The sequence below is a fragment of the Marasmius oreades genome, chromosome 5 (assembly GCF_018924745.1).
Source record: "Marasmius oreades isolate 03SP1 chromosome 5, whole genome shotgun sequence".
NCBI lineage: Eukaryota > Fungi > Basidiomycota > Agaricomycetes > Agaricales > Marasmiaceae > Marasmius > Marasmius oreades.
In genome coordinates, this window is record NC_057327.1 from 2,019,079 (window position 1) to 2,037,584 (window position 18,506).

At 47.2% G+C, this 18,506-nt stretch overlaps 10 protein-coding genes across 12 annotated transcripts; 7 read left to right on the forward strand and 3 right to left on the reverse strand.

Moving 5' to 3' along the window:
• The first annotated feature begins 92 nt into the window (after window positions 1-92).
• E1B28_008727 (uncharacterized protein) lies at window positions 93-2,065 on the forward strand. The gene is made up of 4 exons (XM_043153554.1): window positions 93-443; window positions 494-708; window positions 759-916; window positions 971-2,065. Exons 1-4 carry the CDS (start codon window positions 152-154, stop codon window positions 1,218-1,220), a joined length of 915 nt encoding a protein of 304 aa, XP_043008838.1. The 5' UTR covers window positions 93-151; the 3' UTR covers window positions 1,221-2,065.
• On the reverse strand, window positions 1,969-3,833 carry RRP3_1 (ribosomal RNA processing protein). Its single transcript, XM_043153555.1, has 6 exons — window positions 3,327-3,833; window positions 3,101-3,279; window positions 2,908-3,048; window positions 2,716-2,856; window positions 2,136-2,662; window positions 1,969-2,065 (listed from the first exon to the last, which is right to left on the reverse strand). Exons 1-5 carry the CDS (start codon window positions 3,807-3,809, stop codon window positions 2,263-2,265), a joined length of 1,344 nt encoding a protein of 447 aa, XP_043008839.1. The 5' UTR covers window positions 3,810-3,833; the 3' UTR covers window positions 1,969-2,065; window positions 2,136-2,262.
• A 69-nt stretch (window positions 3,834-3,902) lies between these two features.
• 26S (26s proteasome regulatory subunit 6B) lies at window positions 3,903-5,865 on the forward strand. Its single transcript, XM_043153556.1, has 9 exons — window positions 3,903-3,946; window positions 3,993-4,566; window positions 4,622-4,914; window positions 4,971-5,139; window positions 5,188-5,256; window positions 5,307-5,362; window positions 5,425-5,461; window positions 5,516-5,546; window positions 5,600-5,865. The coding sequence occupies exons 1-8, from the start codon at window positions 3,914-3,916 to the stop codon at window positions 5,521-5,523; spliced, it is 1,239 nt and encodes a 412-aa protein (XP_043008840.1). The 5' UTR covers window positions 3,903-3,913; the 3' UTR covers window positions 5,524-5,546; window positions 5,600-5,865.
• Window positions 5,866-6,041: 176 nt separating this feature from the next.
• E1B28_008730 (uncharacterized protein) lies at window positions 6,042-7,341 on the reverse strand. Its single transcript, XM_043153557.1, has 6 exons — window positions 7,269-7,341; window positions 6,927-7,215; window positions 6,698-6,866; window positions 6,391-6,640; window positions 6,269-6,340; window positions 6,042-6,215 (listed from the first exon to the last, which is right to left on the reverse strand). Exons 1-6 carry the CDS (start codon window positions 7,291-7,293, stop codon window positions 6,091-6,093), a joined length of 930 nt encoding a protein of 309 aa, XP_043008841.1. The 5' UTR covers window positions 7,294-7,341; the 3' UTR covers window positions 6,042-6,090.
• A 40-nt stretch (window positions 7,342-7,381) lies between these two features.
• On the forward strand, window positions 7,382-9,043 carry E1B28_008731 (uncharacterized protein; the record flags this gene model as incomplete). Its single annotated transcript, XM_043153558.1, has 7 exons — window positions 7,382-7,649; window positions 7,702-7,840; window positions 7,896-7,967; window positions 8,032-8,206; window positions 8,263-8,505; window positions 8,559-8,627; window positions 8,678-9,043. 7 exons carry the CDS (start codon window positions 7,382-7,384, stop codon window positions 9,041-9,043), a joined length of 1,332 nt encoding a protein of 443 aa, XP_043008842.1.
• Window positions 9,044-9,056: 13 nt separating this feature from the next.
• E1B28_008732 (uncharacterized protein) lies at window positions 9,057-10,056 on the reverse strand. The gene is made up of 6 exons (XM_043153559.1): window positions 10,032-10,056; window positions 9,709-9,912; window positions 9,579-9,656; window positions 9,326-9,529; window positions 9,206-9,272; window positions 9,057-9,152 (listed from the first exon to the last, which is right to left on the reverse strand). The coding sequence occupies exons 2-6, from the start codon at window positions 9,910-9,912 to the stop codon at window positions 9,133-9,135; spliced, it is 573 nt and encodes a 190-aa protein (XP_043008843.1). The 5' UTR covers window positions 10,032-10,056; the 3' UTR covers window positions 9,057-9,132.
• A 20-nt stretch (window positions 10,057-10,076) lies between these two features.
• Window positions 10,077-13,075, forward strand: E1B28_008733 (uncharacterized protein). 2 transcript variants are annotated; one of them, XM_043153560.1, is made up of 8 exons: window positions 10,077-10,101; window positions 10,159-10,743; window positions 10,796-11,428; window positions 11,482-12,030; window positions 12,088-12,291; window positions 12,347-12,498; window positions 12,548-12,676; window positions 12,729-13,075. In XM_043153560.1, exons 2-8 carry the CDS (start codon window positions 10,162-10,164, stop codon window positions 12,988-12,990), a joined length of 2,511 nt encoding a protein of 836 aa, XP_043008844.1. In that variant the 5' UTR covers window positions 10,077-10,101; window positions 10,159-10,161; the 3' UTR covers window positions 12,991-13,075. The 2 variants fall into 2 exon arrangements, with proteins under 2 accessions (XP_043008844.1, XP_043008845.1); XM_043153561.1 differs by having other exon boundaries at window positions 12,088-12,676; window positions 12,741-13,075.
• Window positions 13,076-13,205: 130 nt separating this feature from the next.
• On the forward strand, window positions 13,206-15,888 carry SWO1 (Heat shock protein 90). 2 transcript variants are annotated; one of them, XM_043153562.1, is made up of 9 exons: window positions 13,206-13,235; window positions 13,292-13,356; window positions 13,409-13,653; window positions 13,714-14,052; window positions 14,103-14,410; window positions 14,462-14,859; window positions 14,918-15,312; window positions 15,373-15,620; window positions 15,676-15,888. In XM_043153562.1, the coding sequence occupies exons 2-9, from the start codon at window positions 13,296-13,298 to the stop codon at window positions 15,782-15,784; spliced, it is 2,103 nt and encodes a 700-aa protein (XP_043008846.1). In that variant the 5' UTR covers window positions 13,206-13,235; window positions 13,292-13,295; the 3' UTR covers window positions 15,785-15,888. The 2 variants fall into 2 exon arrangements, with proteins under 2 accessions (XP_043008846.1, XP_043008847.1); XM_043153563.1 differs by having other exon boundaries at window positions 13,206-13,356.
• Window positions 15,889-16,154: 266 nt separating this feature from the next.
• Window positions 16,155-16,891, forward strand: E1B28_008735 (uncharacterized protein; the record flags this gene model as incomplete). The annotated part of the gene is made up of 3 exons (XM_043153564.1): window positions 16,155-16,232; window positions 16,289-16,360; window positions 16,409-16,891. The coding sequence occupies 3 exons, from the start codon at window positions 16,155-16,157 to the stop codon at window positions 16,889-16,891; spliced, it is 633 nt and encodes a 210-aa protein (XP_043008848.1).
• Window positions 16,892-17,374: 483 nt separating this feature from the next.
• Window positions 17,375-18,484, forward strand: E1B28_008736 (uncharacterized protein; the record flags this gene model as incomplete). The annotated part of the gene is made up of 1 exon (XM_043153565.1): window positions 17,375-18,484. One exon carries the CDS (start codon window positions 17,375-17,377, stop codon window positions 18,482-18,484), a length of 1,110 nt encoding a protein of 369 aa, XP_043008849.1.
• Between the last annotated feature and the right edge of the window lie 22 nt (window positions 18,485-18,506).

Below are 18,506 nucleotides of genomic sequence, written 5' to 3' on the forward strand. Positions count from 1 at the left end.
CGTATTTACGAGTGTGGTACAAATCAAGTACAAATTATGCATTTTGTTAGTTGTTATGAGCAACCGACAACCGTTTTTCCCACAAAACTTGCCTTACTTCCGCCACTTCTCATCACTGCTTCAACGCTCTGGCTCGCTCGCCGCCGTCTAGATGACGCGATTTGGCGATTTCAAACCTCTCTGCTCCGATACACCCTCGTACACCTGGTGTAACCTATTCTACCGTCAACTTCAGCGTATACAGAATGGAACAACTCCCCTTCTGCAGGATCTGTCGAACAATTCAGTAACAGCACCGGTCGGCATAAACCCAACATGTGGGATCGAAAGAGCCGGTCAAAATGGGAGTTTAGGAAACATAGCGAATATCATCCTATGTGGTTTGAGTGTGTTCGTCGTAATTGGGTTGATTGTACTGGTTTCGAGGAGAAAGGCCGCAGTGGGTCAGTGCTCTTCTCCCTTTTGTCTTCCTAGTGTGACTGAAAATTTGTAGGCAGAGTGGAATTTCGCTTTTTCCTGATACTTTACCTACTCACCCTCCCGTTTCAATTACTTACAACCGGTTCGCTGCTCGAACAAGGGTCCACCGCTCTCGTTGCACTAACCGCTATCCATGCTGGTCTCGTAGCAACATTATTCTGGAGTCTTCTGTCCAACGCCCTCGTTTCCACGCAGGTTGTAGAAGATGGTACAATTTCATCAATACTAGCAAGTCCTACTATACTATTGCACCCTGCGTCACTAATTCAGGTGGTTAGCCTTTCACGATATTCGCTATTGCCTTCTTTGCTGGCACGACCTACATCTCCTTCGACGTTGCACTTGGCGTTACACGAACAATCGGTACCCCCAATGGGGACCCGCTGGACTTGCACAGTGTGCCCTTGTTCGTGCTAACCAGTATATGGCCGGGAGGGTGAGTTCTTCCCATTCCTCGCTCAGAAAATAGTCACACCTGTTTTGTTCACAGTGCCGCCATTCTTTACTTCCTCTTGATAACATACATAGTCCTTGCTGTGCTGAGAGAGGTCAAGCCAATGCTCTACTACGCGATGGCAGCGGCGTTGTTTGTCTTGAGTCAACTTGCGTGGTTCCTACTCGGGAGGGTGATGTGTTCGGTGAGTAGATCTGGCTGTGCTCTCATTTGCTATGTTTTGGTCTCGATTTCCTACCCCTCGAAACGATTCGTACCCTCTGTTCCCCCTTTGTACACTGCATAAATCACCCACAGCTGATTTTTACCCTTCGGGTTTATTACTTTTCATTTCTTACCCGGTCACGGCAGCTACTTCAGGCACCTTTCATATCTGACCCATTCTCAAGTCCATTTCCCCCGAGTTCAAGACTTTTCTTTTCACGCGTGCTGACTATTGTTCCAAACGCTTATTAGGGCTCGAGCGGAAAGGTTGATGGCTCTTTCATAGCCACGTTACTCGAAACTGCAGCAGTGTGTGTGCTGTATCTGGCATGGAGGAGTATCACTGAGGGTGCGTGTTCTCCTTGATTATTTCGTCCCTCTATAGAGGATATTCGGTCTCTCTTACTTCGCTGTTCGGGGCTGATACCTTCCATGCAGAATCATGGGATGATTACTACTAGAGGTCTCCGTGGCCTGAACCTAAACCTTCAACGACCCGTCACGTTTGTTTGCCCAGGTACAGGAATTGCGCGTCCAGATTGTATATTATCCATGGTTTTGTGTGCTCAGATTCTCCTGGTTTACCGAGTCCCATCATCAGAACAGCTTGTACCCCGTTACAGTTCGAGCCCACCGTCGTAATAGCTATATTCCACGAACAAAATCTATCTCTAATCATTCATGTATGCGCTAACCAGGTACTACCTTCTGCCTCTTCGAGCTGTGACTCTTCCGGTGTTTGTTTTCTTTCCTTCTTCCAATCGACAACTTGAAGCCACTCCTTATCGTTTTCTGTTCCTTGCTTTGCGTCGCCTCCTTCCACACTTATACATACCTCACCCTCATGGCCCTCCCTCACCTGGCCTTACGTACTTTCTTTCTTTCAACGTGGATCGTTTTTATCTTGAACATAAAAGAGGAATCAACCTGAATTGGAACACGAGAATTCAATGGTCTGCCGTTGTCCGAAAGGCGAATATTACTGGACTCTACGCACATATAGTATACATAGATTCCCAGAACCGGCACCTTTCAGAAGCGTAGATGTCTGCCCATCATTGTTGGCTGGACTTTCAAGCTTCAAGCCTGGTCCATCTTGGTCTCGGGTGAACTGTTGCCGAACTTCATGATCTCGACCGCTTCTGCTTCACTGGTATCCCAGCTTCCACCACATCATCGTCTCTGTCCCCGTTGTCGTTAGTTCTCCCTCCGCCGCCCCGTTTTCTCTTCTGTCTCTCATTTCCACCACGTTCCTTCAACTCGTTAGTAGCCAATCTACCCGCTTCAGCTACTCGTTCCTTGAGTAATGCTACTTCTTCAATGTCTGAAGGCCAAAGTTCCATCTTTTTCCCGATCACTTTTTCAATCCTTTGTATAAGTTCAACGTCGTATTGTGTGACAAGAGTAATTGACTTCCCGGCCCGTCCAGCACGAGCAGTTCGACCCACTCTATGAATGTAGTCCTTGGAATGTGTCGGGATATCGAAGTTTATCACTACGTCCACTGACGGAATATCAAGTCCTCTATCGACGAAATCATAAATCTTAGTTGAAGCGCAATCATGACAACCTCAAACCTGCTAGCCAAGTCTGTAGCGACAAGAACTTTCCTTCCGCCACTCTTGAATTTTGAAAGCGCACCGAGCCGCTGACTTTGACTCAGTTGACCGTGAAGAGGAACTGCGGGAAAGCCCAGTGTACGAAGAATAATCGACAACCTGATGCATAATGAGAATCGATGTAGTGTGAAGAGTCAGACGAAAACTGACCGAGCAGCATCATGTACCGTTCTAGTGAAAATGATAATTGAGTTTTGGGCCAAGGAATTTGCAAGATACGCGAGGTACGCGTCCTTATCCTTCAAGGGCATCAGTAGATAATACTGGAGGAGGGTGGAAACAGTCTGATATCTGAGGGTGTATTTCAATACAGTTCTTAGAAACCGTGGACGTAGACTCTCACTTAGTTGAGACTTCTACTCGGACTGGATTCGACAGACTTGCACGTTGTAACTTGGCTACCTTCATGGTCATTGTCGCTGAGTAAAGATAAGTCGATCGTTCTTTGGGAATGCCTTTCAGGATTTTGTCAATAACTGGGCCAAAATCCATGTCCAGAAGGCGATCCGCTTCATCCAAAACCTAGTCAGAAGTCAGAAAACAAAAGAACACTAGACGAATAGATTTACCAAAAATTTCAAGGTTCTCAGATTGAAGCCCTTCGTGTTCTCGAGATGATCGTTCAGCCTCCCGGGCGTAGCGACAACGATATGAGGACGCTTAGCGAGAGCTACAGCTTGAGCTGTCATTTCCATTCCACCCACAATGACCGCACATCTAACGCCCATGGCTGAACCGAGAGCTTCGAACTGGTTGGATATTTGGTATGCCAGTTCACGAGTAGGTGCAAGCACACAGGCAAATAAGCCTTTGGGCTCATCCCACAGCCGTTGAAGAATTGGCAAAGCAAATGCCGCTGTTTTTCCGGAGCCTGTCGCAGCGACACCGATTATATCTCGACCTTGGAGTGCATGAGGAATAGCGTCCACTTGGATTTGAGTTGGAGTAGTGAATTTGAGCTGGTCTAATGCTTCAAGAAGAGGATCAATCAGACATAGCGAACGGAACGATATTGGTTCAGAGCTGGTGCTTGCTTCTTCAGGTGATGGCATGAGCGGTGTCGAGGTCAAAAAATTGAGTCCTTACGTAACTGGAACAGTGTTTTCAGTGGAGGACGCGTCACCGCGCTACACCACCCTTTCCTACCGACCTCGAAATGGATGAAATCGGCATAGAAATACAGAAACAGGTATATCACTACTATGATGCATCTACTTGTTCTCATATACTTTCAGGAACCGACATTTGAATCCGTCATAACCGAGAAGACAGCTCTTTTCCAAGGATTGCAGGAAGAAGATCTGTACACTAAGTACAAGAAACTTTCGCGCCATTTAGAACTTTTGGAGATACAGGAGAGCTACATAAAGGATGAGCAGGCCAACCTGAAGCGCGAATTGATACGGGCACAAGAGGAAGTGAAACGCATTCAGTCTGTGCCGCTAGTAATTGGGCAATTCTTGGAAGCCATAGACCAACATACCGGAATTGTTGGGTCAACGACGGGATCGAATTATGTCGTCCGGATACTCTCCACACTTGATCGTGAATTGCTCAAACCATCTTCCTCTGTAGCCCTCCACCGTCACTCCAACGCCCTAGTCGACATCCTCCCCCCAGAGGCAGATTCCTCGATTTCGATGCTAGGACAAGAAGAAAAGCCCGACGTGTCGTACCAGGATGTTGGCGGAATGGATGCTCAGAAGCAGGAGATTAGGGAGGCCGTAGAATTACCTCTGACACATTTCGACCTGTACAAGAAAATCGGTATAGATCCACCCCGTGGTGTGCTGTTATATGGTCCTCCAGGTACCTCTTTTGAGCTGTATACATCCTGGACGTTTTTTTGATCCTGTCGTTGCAGGGACTGGTAAAACAATGCTCGTTAAAGCTGTCGCACACCACACCACCGCTTCTTTCATCCGTGTCGTTGGGAGCGAATTCGTACAGAAGTATCTGGGAGAGGGACCTCGGATGGTTAGAGATGTGTTCCGTCTAGCTCGGGAGAATTCACCTGCCATCATCTTCATTGACGAAATTGACGCCATCGCCACGAAACGGTTCGATGCACAAACAGGTGCCGATCGCGAAGTTCAGCGTATCTTACTGGAACTGCTCAATCAAATGGATGGATTTGATCAAGGAAGTAATGTTAAGGTTAGTACGCACTGGTCATAACACTTCAAGGATGTGATTCAGAGGTATCCAATTAGGTGATAATGGCCACTAATCGTGCAGATACCCTTGATCCTGCCTTGCTTCGTCCTGGAAGATTAGACCGAAAAATAGAATTTCCTCTTCCTTCTAGACGAGAAAAACGACTCATTTTCCAGACTGTCACCAGTAAAATGAACCTCGGACCCGACGTCGACTTGGAAGATTGTAAGCCGTATTTATATTTGCGTAGGACCAGGACTAATTGTAGCACAGATGTTTCCAGACCTGATAGACTGTCCTCGGCCGACATAGCCTCTATAGTACAAGCTGCTGGCCTGCAAGGTGATTATTCAAAACTTTTGTCAAGCTGCGCTGGGTTGACATTATTGCAGCTGTACGTAAGAATCGGTACGTCATACTGCCTGTTGACTTTGAGGAAGCGTGGAAAGTAAGTGTTTATCCATGTTTGACTTTTTTTTGAGTCTTTTTTCAACTACATCCACCCTCCAGCAAACGGTGAAGCGGTCAGACGAGACACACGAATTTTGTACTGTCCAGTTACTCTGTCGTCCGTGTTCACTCACTGATTCTTCGCTCACAGACCGATAGATTTGTCACGTCCTTGCCGAACGGTACCTGTCTTCTCTCTGTTAATACTCTCTAATGCTGACAACTGCCTCTGTAGACGCGTCTCTCAATATACTCTTATTCCACCTATGGTTCAGATCAGTACGAATTTTATGCTCTGTTCACTTTGTCGTCTTTTTGCTTTATCACGAAGAGGCGTCCATTCTTATGAGCAACATTAAAAGTTTCCCTCGCATTAATAATCATGTTGGGAGTCGCTTCTGCAATTCTAACGTTTGCGTGGAAACACACTTCTCCCATCTTCTATTGGTATGTTGTCCTAGCTTGTACTCATCGCCTAATGAAACGTTGTTTGTTTGCTCACACTCAATTTCACCATCCAACATGTCGCTTGCTCTCTGACACTCTGAACAGCGTCGTAAACCCACGCGTCTGTTCTCATTTTATGGGAGCTAGATTGTTTACCGTCTCATAATTGTTTTTGCTCCTTTTACCTACTCGTAGAGGATCAGAAGATGTGAAATGGTAACATTTTCCAGCTTCACTTTAGCTACGGTAACTATACGACAAGGGGCGAATATTATACCGTTATTTCTTTGGTTGTCCCAGTTCGCTGGCCCTCTCCGTGGCTACCTGTATACCGCGCGCGATTGTAGATCTTACTCTGCCATCTTCTAAAGCGAGAAGCCCAGCAATCGTACAACCACCTGGCGCTGAACAAAAAAATATTCAGAATGGTAGTTGAGTGAGTCTTCTAAATACCTACTGGTCACTGCATCTTTGAGTTGAGATGGGTGCGAGCCAGATTGCAAGACCATTCGGGCTGCACCTTGCAAAGCTGAAACTCGCTCAGCCAATTATGTCATTCGAGGAAATGAGAGATGTTACTCTGTGCAGCAAGTTCAAGAGCCTCTGCTCTGGGAAGCCCCATCATGACACCACCGTCTGCCATAGCTTCCAGAAATATACAGGCGAAGGCTGGTCCAGATCCAGAAAGCGCTGTACAAGCATCAAAATGTTTCTCCTCCAGGAAGCGACAACGACCGATAGAAGAGAAGATTTTCAGGATGATATCTCTTTCCAACTCCTCATTAGCAGAAGGAGGTAATGTAGAGACAACGGTCATTCCCTCGCGGATCTTACCAGGATCAAGAGGTTGACACCGAGAACGTCCAAGAACTGTAAATATACTCACTTTGCACGGTGTGTTGGGCATTGCACGAATAACCTTGGTGGTTGAGTGAACCCAAGAAGCAAGTTGGGATATAGTGACACCGGCCAAGATGCTGATGAGCAATTTGCCATCCAATGCATCCTGCATACCAGGTTCGTTCAGAACGACATGAGCGGTTTGTGGCTTACAGCTGAGGGAAAAGATAGCTGTAGGAATTCAGTTTTTCAGAGTATATGGTCGAGGCACGTACCAAAGGAGCACGACGTCGGACTGTTGGACAGCCTCTATGTTCTTCGAATGCAACACCTCGATCTTCTCGGCTCTTCCGCCTAAACTTCTGAAGGTCTTTTGAAGTCTGAGCGCACTTCCTTCGTGGCCAACGCAAGCAATGAATCGTGCCGGAACGGAGGGTTCAGTTTCCTCAGGCGTTACGGTTCCGGGTGTGTGGGATTCCCATTTTTGCAGTCCCAGTAAACGACTCTGGGTATCCAAGCTTGCGATGACACCAGATAAAACGGAGATTCCCATGGTTCCGCATCCTAAGGGACGTCAAAGGTATGAGTCAGGGATCAGCTTAAAGGGAATCAGGTACCTAGAACACAGAGAGTGTAACCCATAGTATTGAGGGTGGGCTAAATCCTGGAAGAAAACTTGGTCGATCAGTTCGGGAGAGTGTCATTGACAGTGCCACTGTCATGCCTTTCCATGCTTGCATTTGTCACCGTCGGCTCGACGCGCTTTGACAGCCTGGTGAATTGCGTTTTTTCGCAGCCCGTGCTTTCCAGCCTCCGGGACAAGGGATATACACAACTCATTATCCAATGCGGAAATTCAGAACTCGATTTACGATACCTATTGCAGGAAAGGGATGTTTTCGCTTCGGAGAACTATGGGATTCATATCGAATGCTGGAAATATAAACCATCGTTAAGAGGAGAATATGAAAGGGCGGATCTGGTCATAAGCCATGCAGGTATGGCATTTCTTGAGCCTGCGATGTGGGAGAGAATGATATTCTTCCTGAGGTTCTGGGTCAATCCTCGAAGTTCTTCGACTGGGCAAGCCTCTCATTGTCGTACCAAATGCAAGTCTTCTCGATGATCATCAGCAAGAACTAGCGACAGCATTAGAAGAAATGAACCACCTCAAAGTTTCTACAATTTCGTGAGTGATGATCCTTTTCCCCCTTCTTTCTGCGTTTGTTGAACTTCTGCTCTAGTGACCTTGCGAGGAACATAGCTCAGTTCAAACCCGACTCGTTTTCCCAATTTCCTGCATACGATGGATCTCGGTTCCGTAATTTATTGGATAAAGAGATGGGATACGATTGACTAATAGATGGTTTTTACATGTAGATCGTCGAGTGTTATGAATTTCTTTGAATTTCACCACCATCTCAGGTTCTATCTACGCCTCATGAAAAGTGTAATAGCGACCTCGGTCTCTGGAGACCCCCAAGAATACGAGAACAACCATGTCCATGTTGTTTATGACCAAATTGCACCTCATTTTTCGTCCACACGTTACAGGGTACGGAGACTTTTGCGTAAAACCCCATAGTCCCTTGACTTACGTCTCCAATCCAGCCTTGGCCTATCATCGCGAAGTTCTTGTCCGATATACCCAGCGGCTGGGTGGGATTCGATTCCGGAACTGGGAATGGAAAATACCTACCACTTCCTCTAGATTCCCCTGGAAAAATATGGACGATTGGATTGGATCGAAGCAGGAATCTGCTCGAAATTGCCAGATCAGCAGGAGATGGCAATACTATCCGTGAAGTTATTTGTGGTGACGTTCTTAACAACGTATGGAGAGACAATGTCTTTGTGAGTTGTCCTACCCCTCATGCGGCTATCACGCTATAATCCTACAATTACAGGACTATGCGATATCTATTGCAACGATTCACCACCTTGCAACACCTACACGACGGAAGGAGGCGGTTCAGGTGATTTCTTCTACAAACTAGAAAAAGGTCGTTCTAACATTTCCGGATAGCGGCTGCTACAGGCAGTCTCCCACATCCATGGTCGGGTCCTCATATACGTATGGGCAACAGAACAGGATGATTTCTCAAAACGACGGATACCTAACCTCGACAGCTCTTCTGGTTCGGACGTGTTTGTTCCGTGGGTGATCCCAAAAGTAAAACCCGAAGAGAATGCCCAAGTATTCAATCGCTACTATCACATGTTCGCTGGCGGTGAACTGCTGATGCTGGTTACAGAAGCTGCTCAAGAGATTGGGTTGCAGGTAGGACCACAGGAGATGGCGTCAGCGAGGAACGGAATCGAAATCCTTCAACGCGGATGGGAGAGATCGAATCATTATGTGGAGCTGAGATTTTGGACATCCCAAAGCTAATTCATCGTTTCTGCTTGCATCCAGATATATATAGTGGCAGGAATAATGCGTGGACAACAACAAAATCACAAGGTGAACCAATCTGCCGTCTACTCGCTGGCAGCCATGACTGTGATACAATCAGTTCTGAAGGGTGGCCAGAAAAAGTAATGTGCGACTTACTAGCATTGATTAAATCACCACCACTTTCCTTCAGAACCCGTACGGCCTTCGCCCGTGAGCAGCCGACCTATTTGAAGATAATTTGAGTAATTGATCCTGGGGTTGGTACCGACCACAAACCTGGGCAATTACGAGATCGATATCTTTTGGATCAACACCAGTTTCGTCCACAGGACCATCATCATCAGGTGCTTGAAGCTCTGGAATGGCGTCGTCGTCGCCGTCATCCCCACCGATAGATTGCTGCGTATTCGTAGCACCTGCACCGCCAGTCGCTGCCTGTTGTGCTGCCGAAAGCTGCGCTTGAGCATTCATGTCCTCGATCTAAGGAATGATGAGCTACGTAAATTACCAGGCATTATTTGAGCTTTACCTTGGCCTCTCCGAAGACAATATAGCAATCGCTGTTGGGCGATTTATAGACCTCCGGGGTATTCCACACGAAGAGAACCTATAGTTGACGCGTCAGGCGACATCCCAGGCAGAAACGATCATACACTTACATTTTTGGGTCGTCGAAGAGTGACTCGAGTGATGTTTGGAACGCTTCTCAAGCCCAGACTGAGTAACGCTTTTCTGGCTTTTCTTTCGGCACGGGACTGAATCTTCTCAAGGGCGGCGGCAGAAGTAGGGTCCTCTTCTTGGTGGTCATGGGCTTCGTGGTCAGAGTGGTCCGAAGTCACTTCCTCGATGTGTGCAGAAGACATCTGTTTATCGGCGGTAAGTACATCCATAAGGTATACGCGTAATCCATCGCATTATGTGGTATTTGGCCGTAAATGGTGCTATCCCAAGTTCATAACAGATGAAACATGACTGTACACACCTCCTGTATTTCAAAACTTGGACTGGAAACGATACTCGTCGACGTGGACGACACCGACAACGGGAGGGTAATGTTAGGCAAAAACTTGTGAAACAAACAGGGTGATGGAGCCGATTGATGCGCCTACCTCATGCCAGAAGTATCCGGGATGGAACTCGCAGAGTTATCCCGTCAAGTTCGCCTCGTTTGCGAGTCTGCTCTTTCTCAGGCAGACTTACTCGCCTCAGCAGACGATTTTGTTGAATCCTCGTTATTGTCCTCAGACATCGAAACCATTTCTTCGCGCTTGGATCAAGAGCTACAATCCGTATATGTCGAGGTCGTCGACCATTCTCCTTCACATGTCCAATTATTTCTCGCCTTACTCTTCCACGTCAAGTCACTGTTAAGTCCTTCATCCATAATCTCATCCTGGTTTGACCTCGTTCTTCGTCCCGCCCTCCGGCTCCCCAAATTGTCAACACCCGCGGTACAGCAGGCGAGAGAGCTGGTCCTGTTTGCACTCTCCTCCGATAAATTAGCGTGTCAAAAGAAAGTCGTTGAGTTCAGGCGGCGTGTCTTGGACCTTTACCTGCTCGATGCTTTCAATGAGGTTTCTGACGAGGATGTGTTGGAATGGGCTGAGTTGGATGGTGCTGAGAGGGAGAAGAGAGCATTTTGGAAGTCCAACCTTGAAGAGATACTACTGAGATTGGGTGAATCTAGGCCCATTGTGAGTTTCATAAGCTCCATGCCTTCTTGAGGAAGCTGAGAGTAACTTGTAGGAGCTTCTCAATGAAATCAATAATCATTTCATCGTTCCAACTTCCCGGCTACAACTAATGATCTTCGTGAACATGTACATATCCGCGCCATCTTTTACGCCTTCTACAGCAGCTATCCTCGTCGAACACTCCCTTATGGAGAACCTTATTCGCTCGCTACTACTAGACATTTCCACTACCGCCTGCACGATCGGTCTCATCGTCCTCACAAAACTGATTCCTATCTTCGCGGTCCATACTTCTTCCAACCTTACAGCAATGATCCATCACTTATTTGCTGTCCTTGCTCGTATTTTGTGCTGGCAACCAAGATCCATTTCTCCCCTCACACAGCCGGGGCTTTCTTCGACAGACAGCGACAGCTGGGAGGAGGAATTCAAGGAAATGGATACTTCTTCTTTTTGTCCACGACACGAACTCGACTGGCAGCCATTGGACTTGGCATTCGATGGCCCGTCATCTGTTCCCGATTGTCGGAGATACTTTGGTTTCCTTTATTACCTCTTCCCCTGCAACCTGTTAAAGTTCCTGCGAGACCCAGTGCACTATTTCGGTGACAGCAAATTCAAAAGTCCATATCAGCTTGATTGGAGTGGTGTCCTCAATGAAACGAGAATTCGGTCCTTATCGGGGGTAATGGTCTTCGGTTTGACATAATTCTGGCCTAACTTACATTGTCGACGCAGTATCTCTTTCGGAGACACATCATACATCCAAGGTTGTTATGGCATGATGCTGACGGAGAGCTAACCGGCCGATGCTTTTGGGCAAAATACGACGTAGCTCAGATTGCCACAGAGGCCACAATGCTTGATATTGGAAACACCTCCCTCGCCTTCCGTGAAAGGCTTAGGCAGGACACGCGCAAGACCCCCCTCGATGAAGTCCCTCAGGACGTCGACCGACGCCACCTGCTGCTACTCCAGAACATGGTAGAAACGACGGCTCTTCCAAAATTCAGCCTTGATATCGAAACCCTTACTTCGCATTGGTCCTCCCAACAGCAGAACATCGATATAGAACATATGGGTGTTCTAGAACCCTCCAGTAGCGAGAACGGTCCTGTTTTGCCTCATATTGGACGACCGGTCTCTGATCTCCAGCGACAAGTCCTCCTCCTTCGAAACAAGTTAAATTTTGAGCTTTGGCTGGCACGAGAAAACGTCAAGCACATTGGCAGATTGTATCAAGACCACACCGTTACTCAGAATGCTGAAGTCGAGCGCCAAGGTTTGGTGAGTATACGCTTGTAGGATTGTCGTCTCATTTTCTGAACTCCATTCGGTTCTCAGTATAACAAGTTGAGAAACTATCGTACTCAAGTAGTCCGACTTGAATCCGAATTACGCGAAAACAAGGAACAGATGTCTTCCGCCAAGAGTAAGTATATGGACTGGAATAGCGAGTTACAGAAAAAGCTGCGGGAACTGCGGGATGAAAAGAAAGCATGGCTTGCTGAGGCTGCTGAGCTCCGCTCAGATTCAACTAAAGCGGCAGTAAGTCAGGTTTGACTTGCACATGCAGTTGTGTGTTGCTGACGAAAAATTTAAGGACCTCTTTGAGGCTCAAGGCAAACTCCTATCGGAGGCAAACAGAGACGTTTTTCAGTTGCAAACACAGAAGAAGGAAACACAGCACAAGATCGACCGACTGCATGATTACGAAAAGCGGATTGAACAACATCTGAAAATGCAATCCTTGTGGTGAGTGGATGTCGTGATCAATTCTGTAGTGACTTTATCCGTTTTTCAGGAGCGAAGACTTTGACCGATTCAACGAGCGGAGCAAAGAACTTGAAATAGTGAAAAGTCAGAATAAGCAGCTAAAATTGCGACTACAAAGCCTTGAAGCGACTCACCAAGGATTGGAACGCGATAACGAGTAAGTAAATCCCCATGTATATGGTCTCCTCACTTTGATTTCTTGTCGATAGGACATATCGTAGGCAGATCCAAGCTTTGGAACACCTTTCACCGCCTTCACCGCCAAGGCAGCATCCATTTTCCGAGGCACGCAAACGGCAATATACTGCTTTTACTGAAGAGTCCTACCTTGCTCTACGTGAACAGAACTCGGATTTGCGCGAGGAGGTAGAGGAGCTGAGAGCTATGGTAGAGGTCTTGAGAGGGCAAGTAGAAGGTAGACAAGGGTTAATAGTGGAACCACGGACAGCTCCTACGAGTCCATTGTTGTGATACATGTAAACTAAACTGCTGTATACGTGATAACTGTCTTCTGGCACTTTCTAGCGGGTGCTGTACACGCGAGTCTGTGAGTTGCCAAAAGCGGACATTCTCGAATGTTCGATCACACTTACCGAATAAAGTAATCCCCGGATTGTTCGAGAAGCAAATTTTTTTGAGCGTGCAGTACATAAGGTTGACGCGTTCCTTTTCCTTCGATCTTCACTTCCTTATTCCCTTCCACTCTATAAAATCTTGTACGCGCACAGTCTCTTAAGCTTCCTCACCATTCATCGATAACACTCTTACACAGTTCAATGGCTTCAGAAAGCTTCGGATTCCAAGCTGAAATCAGCCAGCTCCTCGACCTTATCATCAGTATGCGGTTCTGCAACTCATCATAGAAAAAAACCTAATCATTCCCATACAGACACATTTTATTCAAACAAGGAGATCTTCCTTCGCGAACTCATCTCTAACGCCTCCGATGCCCTCGATAAAATTCGTTACCAGTCTTTGACCACTCCCGCTGTCCTGGAGTCCGGCAATGACCTTTACATTCGCATAACCCCTGACAAGGAGAACAAAGTCTTAGTGATACGCGATACTGGCGTCGGTTTCACCAAGGCTGACTTTGTTAACAACCTTGGTACCATTGCCAAGTCTGGCACAAAAGTGAGCGGCTCGAAGTTACAGGCAGTCTTGTCTCGCTGATCATCAAACCATCGCTTGTAGGGCTTCATGGAAGCTTTGAGCTCCGGTGCCGATATCTCGATGATTGGTCAATTTGGTGTTGGTTTCTACTCCGCATATCTCGTCGCTGAGCGTGTGCAAGTCATCTCGAAGCACAACGACGACGAGCAATACATCTGGGAGTCGGCAGCCGGCGGCACCTTTACCATCACCCCCGATACTGTTAACCCTCCTTTAGGTCGTGGAACCGAGATCCGTCTTTTCCTGAAGGAGGACCAGACTGAGTACCTCGAGGAGAAGAAAATTAAGGATGTCGTCAAGAAGCACTCCGAGTTCATCTCATATCCTATACAGCTGACTGTCGTCAAAGAAGTTGAGAAGGTAAATCGCTCATATCTGACGGCGTCATTATTTCCTGACTTGCCATCTAGGATGTTGAGGATGAAGAAGAAGAGGAAATCAAGGAAGGTGAAGAAAAACCCAAGATTGAGGAAGTCGAGGACGATGAAGACAAGCCTAAGGAGAAGAAGACCAAGAAGGTCAAGGAGAAGGAGACATCGAACGAGGAGTTGAACAAGACCAAGCCCATTTGGACGCGTAACCCCAGCGATATTACCCAAGACGAGTACGCTGCTTTCTATAAGAGTTTGAGTAATGACTGGGAGGACCACCTTGCCGTCAAGCACTTCTCTGTCGAGGGTCAACTTGAGTTCAAGGCCATCCTTTACGTTCCTAAGCGGTGAGGATTTGTTCATTCATTTTCCTCCTCCGACTGATCGATTAACCAAAGTGCGCCATTCGACCTTTTCGAGTCCAAGAAGAAGCGCAATAACATCAAGCTCTACGTCCGCCGTGTTTTCATAATGGACGATTGTGAAGATATCATTCCTGAGTATCTCAATTTCGTCAAGGGTATTGTTGACTCGGAGGACCTTCCTCTCAACATTTCTCGCGAAACTCTCCAACAGAACAAGATTCTCAAAGTCATCCGCAAGAACATCGTCAAGAAGTGCCTTGATCTCTTCTCCGAGATTGCTGAGGACAAGGACAACTTCCAGAAGTTCTACGAATCTTTCGGAAAGAATTTGAAGCTGGGTATTCACGAGGATGCACAGAACCGAAGCAAACTCGCCGAGTTCCTCCGCTTCTTCTCGACTAAGTCCCCCGATGACCAGACTTCCCTTAAGGGTGAGTTAATGTTCGACTGCTTGTCCGGAGACAATGGTGCTGAACAGCCATTTGACAGACTACATAACCCGTATGCCCGAGATCCAGAAGTCTATATACTATCTCACGGGCGAGTCTCTTGCCTCTACTCGCGATTCACCCTTCTTGGAAGTCCTCAAGAAGAAGGGCTTCGAAGTTCTTCTTCTCGTCGACCCCATAGATGAGTATGCCATCACTCAACTCAAGGAGTTCGATGGTAAGAAACTCGTTTGCGTGTCGAAGGAGGGTCTCGAGCTCGAGGAGACCGAGGAGGAGAAGAAGGCTCGGGAGGAAGAGGCTGCTGCTTTCAACGAGCTTTGCACCGTCGTCAAGGATGCTCTCGGTGACCAGGTTGAAAAAGTTGTTATCTCCAACCGTATCACTGATTCACCGTGTGTATTGGTTACTGGTCAATTTGGCTGGTCGTCGAACATGGTAAGAGTTGTTTCTACTGTTCTGTGTTGATTGTTTACTTACCTACCTGATTCTAACCAGGAACGTATCATGAAAGCCCAGGCACTTCGTGACTCGTCCATGTCCTCCTATATGGCGTCCAAGAAGACCCTTGAGTTGAACTCTCGCAACGTTATTATCAGGGAGCTCAAACGCAAGGTTGCTGAGGATAAGGGCGACAAATCTGTTCGCGACCTCACCTACCTTCTTTTCGAGACTGCTCTTCTTACCTCCGGTTTCGTCCTTGACGCACCCGTGTCATTCGCGAAACGCATCCACAGGATGATCTCGTAAGTAGTACCTACAGTTTTTGCGGTTACGACATTGATAATGAACCATCTTTAGGCTTGGTCTCGATGTCGACGAAGAGGAAGATGCACCTGCGCCTGCTGCCGATACTGCATCTGCTGCACCAGAAAACGTGTCGACTTCGGCTATGGAGGAGATTGATTAGAAAACATGGATTACTGCTTGCTTGGGGGTCGCATTGTCTATCGCATAGGGTATTCTTGATGTATCAAAATTGTATCTTACTAATACATATGATTTCTTCCCGAAACAAAGAAAAAGAGGTCGCGTCGAGTCAACGTGTAGGCGTGTGCATGTCGAGTCAGAACTGAAGCCATGAGTCAAAGCGTGCGAAAATGAATATGGTCCCGGGTAATTGGCTGACTTTACCTGATTTGGGTTTCTCTCCTTCTACCACCATCATTCCATTGTGTCCCCTTCCATTGTTCTTTATCTTATTGTTACCTCATGATTACCGATTTCTTAAAGCTTTAACCGCTAACGACTTCTTTGTACACAATCATCTCTTTCCAAACATGCAACGCCGCTCTGCTCAACTCGATTCAGACCAAGACTCAAATTTCCTTCCGCTATCGTCAACTCATTCTTTTGAGGTTTGTCTTCTTCCTAGGTCGTGACAGTTGGCTCATCCATCGCTCGCTTTCTTTAGCTCAGAGATAATGCTTCATACCCATATCCCCCACGCTTAAAATCGCCCTATAATGGTAATGCTACAACCTCAGTGAGTTTCTCGTTGACCATGTCGAAGCACAGTCTTGATACTTCTCAGCATGTATCTAATCAAGTCGGGTCGAAGCAAAGTCGTTCTACTCATCGCCGCCAACGTCACTGTGCCCACCCTGATTGTCCTATAGAGATTGGGAAGCCCGTTTCCCATCACTTTGACCAACTCCCATGGATCTCGATCATGGATATCCCTCCTTCAGAATTCCCCTCATATGATATAGCCGATCTATCGCAATTACCAGTCCCGGGACCGTATACTAGCAACGATCCAGGCAGTGGCCCAGCATTTGGTGCAGTCCGCCGCCGGAAAAGATCTTTTCGCACAGATCCTCTCTGTTTCTCCTTGGAACACTCTTCTTCACCGATAACATCGCTTGGAAATTGCACTAGTCAAACAATCTCGTCGACACCGCCTCCAAAGGCAAGACGTCCTCGTACATTCCATCGCTTAATGCCCGTTTTCTCCTGCGACACTCACAGCCTTCATGACGCCAAACTCTCGATTCCTTCTCATTTTCTACCGTAACTCATCACCTGCTGCTTTCGCTTATTTGGTTTTTTCTGCTCGTTCCTGTTATACGACTCCGATATCTCCTGCTCTTAGTTAGCTCATCGACCTCCTTCGCTGCATGATTCACACGTACAGACCTTTACTGCAACCACAAGCTTCATTCAACCACTCGCACTGCATCGCCACGACTTTTCGCGCTTCGTATCTTCATGATTTATTTGATGATTTATTTGCATCCATCCCGTGCTTTTCCGACCCGTTGTGTTCGACGTATCCGCTCTTCGCTGCTTCTCGTACATTTACATTACTGCAATCATCTCTGATATTTACTGCACACATGCATTTCGCTCAAATCTCCTTAATTAGTGTACTTGTTCTCGGTATGATTTGATCCTATATTATATAGGCTGCAATGATGCGATGTTTTGACATCCACGCTGGTCGATATAATATTTAAGCAGAAAGAGAGTAACCCCCTCTTGAACGCCCACAATCACCATGTCGGATAGTCGAGTCATCAACTTTGGCGCAGGGCCATCTGCCTTACCTGACTCGGTCCTCGACGAGGCGGCGAAAGGGCTTCTCAACTTCAAAGGGACTGGCATAGGAATCGCTGAAATTTCGCATCGCTCAAGGGAGTTCGTTGAGTACCTCAACGAGCTCGAATCTCTTATACGGATTCAGCTCGATGTTCCTCCCACCCACAAGATATTGTTTACTCAGGGCGGAGGCACTGGGCAGTTTTCTGCCGTCGTACTGAATCTCTTGGCTCGCCACCGCCTTCTGCATCCTGATCTTCCGAATGAAGGGCGTACTTTGGACTACGTCGTGACAGGATCCTGGAGCAAAAAAGCAGTCGATGAAGCTCGCCGGTTAGGCGCCACGGTCAACATTGCCGCAGACGCCCGAAAGCTCTCGGGAAGTGGCAAATTGTTCCAAGAAATTCCTCCTCACGACGCTTACACCTTCTCTCCCGACCCGGTTCTCATTTACTATTGTGAAAACGAGACGGTAGACGGAGTTCAATTCTCACATAAAGATTCTGCTCCATCCTCTTTCCCGTTCCATCTCCTTCCCAAGAGCACCCTCTTGCCTTTGGTTGCGGACTATTCTTCCTCGTTCATGTCCCGTAACATCCCACGCCTGGCCGATCATGCTGTGATCTTCGCAGGTGCGCAGAAAAACATTGGTCCAGCAGGTTTGACAATTCTCATTGTCCGCCAAGACTGTATCGTCGACGTCGATGCAGCCGCGAAGTTGGGTGCAATTCCGGTTCCTATCACGATGTCCTTCAAAGCATTGGCAGATGCCAACAGTTTATACAACACGCCCTCCGTCCTTCCGATTTATATCGCCGGACTTGTCTTGCAACGATCGAAGGAATTGGGCGGGGTACAGTACTATGAGGAGCTCAACAGAAGGAAGGCACAGAAACTATATGACACGTTGAAGGAAGGTGAAGCCAAGGGCGTGTTTCGCGGAAAAGTGAAAGAAGGATCCGGGAGCTGGATGAACGTGGTGTTTGATGTTCTGGGTGAGGGGGCAGAGGCACGTTTCCTAAATGGTGCTGAAGAACAAGGTTTGAAGGGTTTGAAGGGACATCGGTGAGTATACACCTTTCTCTAGTTAT

Bases quoted from the DNA above. Each gene is read 5' to 3' on its own strand.
- SWO1 (XM_043153563.1), top strand. From the start codon at position 13,296: ATGGCTTCAGAAAGCTTCGGATTCCAAGCTGAAATCAGCCAGCTCCTC. The intron at 14,053-14,102 runs GTAAATCGCTCA...CTTGCCATCTAG, and splicing joins TCGTCAAAGAAGTTGAGAAG to GATGTTGAGGATGAAGAAGA. The intron at 14,411-14,461 runs GTGAGGATTTGT...GATTAACCAAAG, and splicing joins ATCCTTTACGTTCCTAAGCG to TGCGCCATTCGACCTTTTCG.
- 26S (XM_043153556.1), top strand. From the start codon at position 3,914: ATGGATGAAATCGGCATAGAAATACAGAAACAG. The intron at 5,257-5,306 runs GTGATTATTCAA...ACATTATTGCAG, and splicing joins ACAAGCTGCTGGCCTGCAAG to CTGTACGTAAGAATCGGTAC. The intron at 5,363-5,424 runs GTAAGTGTTTAT...TCCACCCTCCAG, and splicing joins ACTTTGAGGAAGCGTGGAAA to CAAACGGTGAAGCGGTCAGA.
- RRP3_1 (XM_043153555.1), bottom strand. From the start codon at position 3,809: ATGCCATCACCTGAAGAAGCAAGCACCAGCTCTGAACCAATATCGTTC. The intron at 3,280-3,326 runs GTAAATCTATTC...ACTTCTGACTAG, and splicing joins TGAGAACCTTGAAATTTTTG to GTTTTGGATGAAGCGGATCG. The intron at 3,049-3,100 runs GTGAGAGTCTAC...ATACACCCTCAG, and splicing joins CGAGTAGAAGTCTCAACTAA to ATATCAGACTGTTTCCACCC.
- E1B28_008730 (XM_043153557.1), bottom strand. From the start codon at position 7,293: ATGGGTTACACTCTCTGTGTTCTAG. The intron at 6,641-6,697 runs GTGAGTATATTT...GATCCTGGTAAG, and splicing joins TGCCCAACACACCGTGCAAA to ATCCGCGAGGGAATGACCGT. The intron at 6,216-6,268 runs GTAGGTATTTAG...TTTTTTGTTCAG, and splicing joins ACTCAAAGATGCAGTGACCA to CGCCAGGTGGTTGTACGATT.
- E1B28_008733 (XM_043153560.1), top strand. From the start codon at position 10,162: ATGCCAGAAGTATCCGGGATGGAACTCGCAGAGTTATCCCGTCAAGTT. The intron at 11,429-11,481 runs GTAATGGTCTTC...TTGTCGACGCAG, and splicing joins GAATTCGGTCCTTATCGGGG to TATCTCTTTCGGAGACACAT. The intron at 12,499-12,547 runs GTGAGTGGATGT...TCCGTTTTTCAG, and splicing joins CTGAAAATGCAATCCTTGTG to GAGCGAAGACTTTGACCGAT.
- E1B28_008727 (XM_043153554.1), top strand. From the start codon at position 152: ATGACGCGATTTGGCGATTTCAAACCTCTCTGCTCCGATACACCCTCG. The intron at 444-493 runs GTCAGTGCTCTT...GAAAATTTGTAG, and splicing joins GAGGAGAAAGGCCGCAGTGG to GCAGAGTGGAATTTCGCTTT. The intron at 709-758 runs GCAAGTCCTACT...TCAGGTGGTTAG, and splicing joins GTACAATTTCATCAATACTA to CCTTTCACGATATTCGCTAT.
- E1B28_008732 (XM_043153559.1), bottom strand. From the start codon at position 9,912: ATGTCTTCTGCACACATCGAGGAAGTGACTTCGGACCACTCTGACCAC. The intron at 9,657-9,708 runs GTAAGTGTATGA...CGTCAACTATAG, and splicing joins CTCTTCGACGACCCAAAAAT to GTTCTCTTCGTGTGGAATAC. The intron at 9,530-9,578 runs GTAAAGCTCAAA...ATCATTCCTTAG, and splicing joins TTGTCTTCGGAGAGGCCAAG to ATCGAGGACATGAATGCTCA.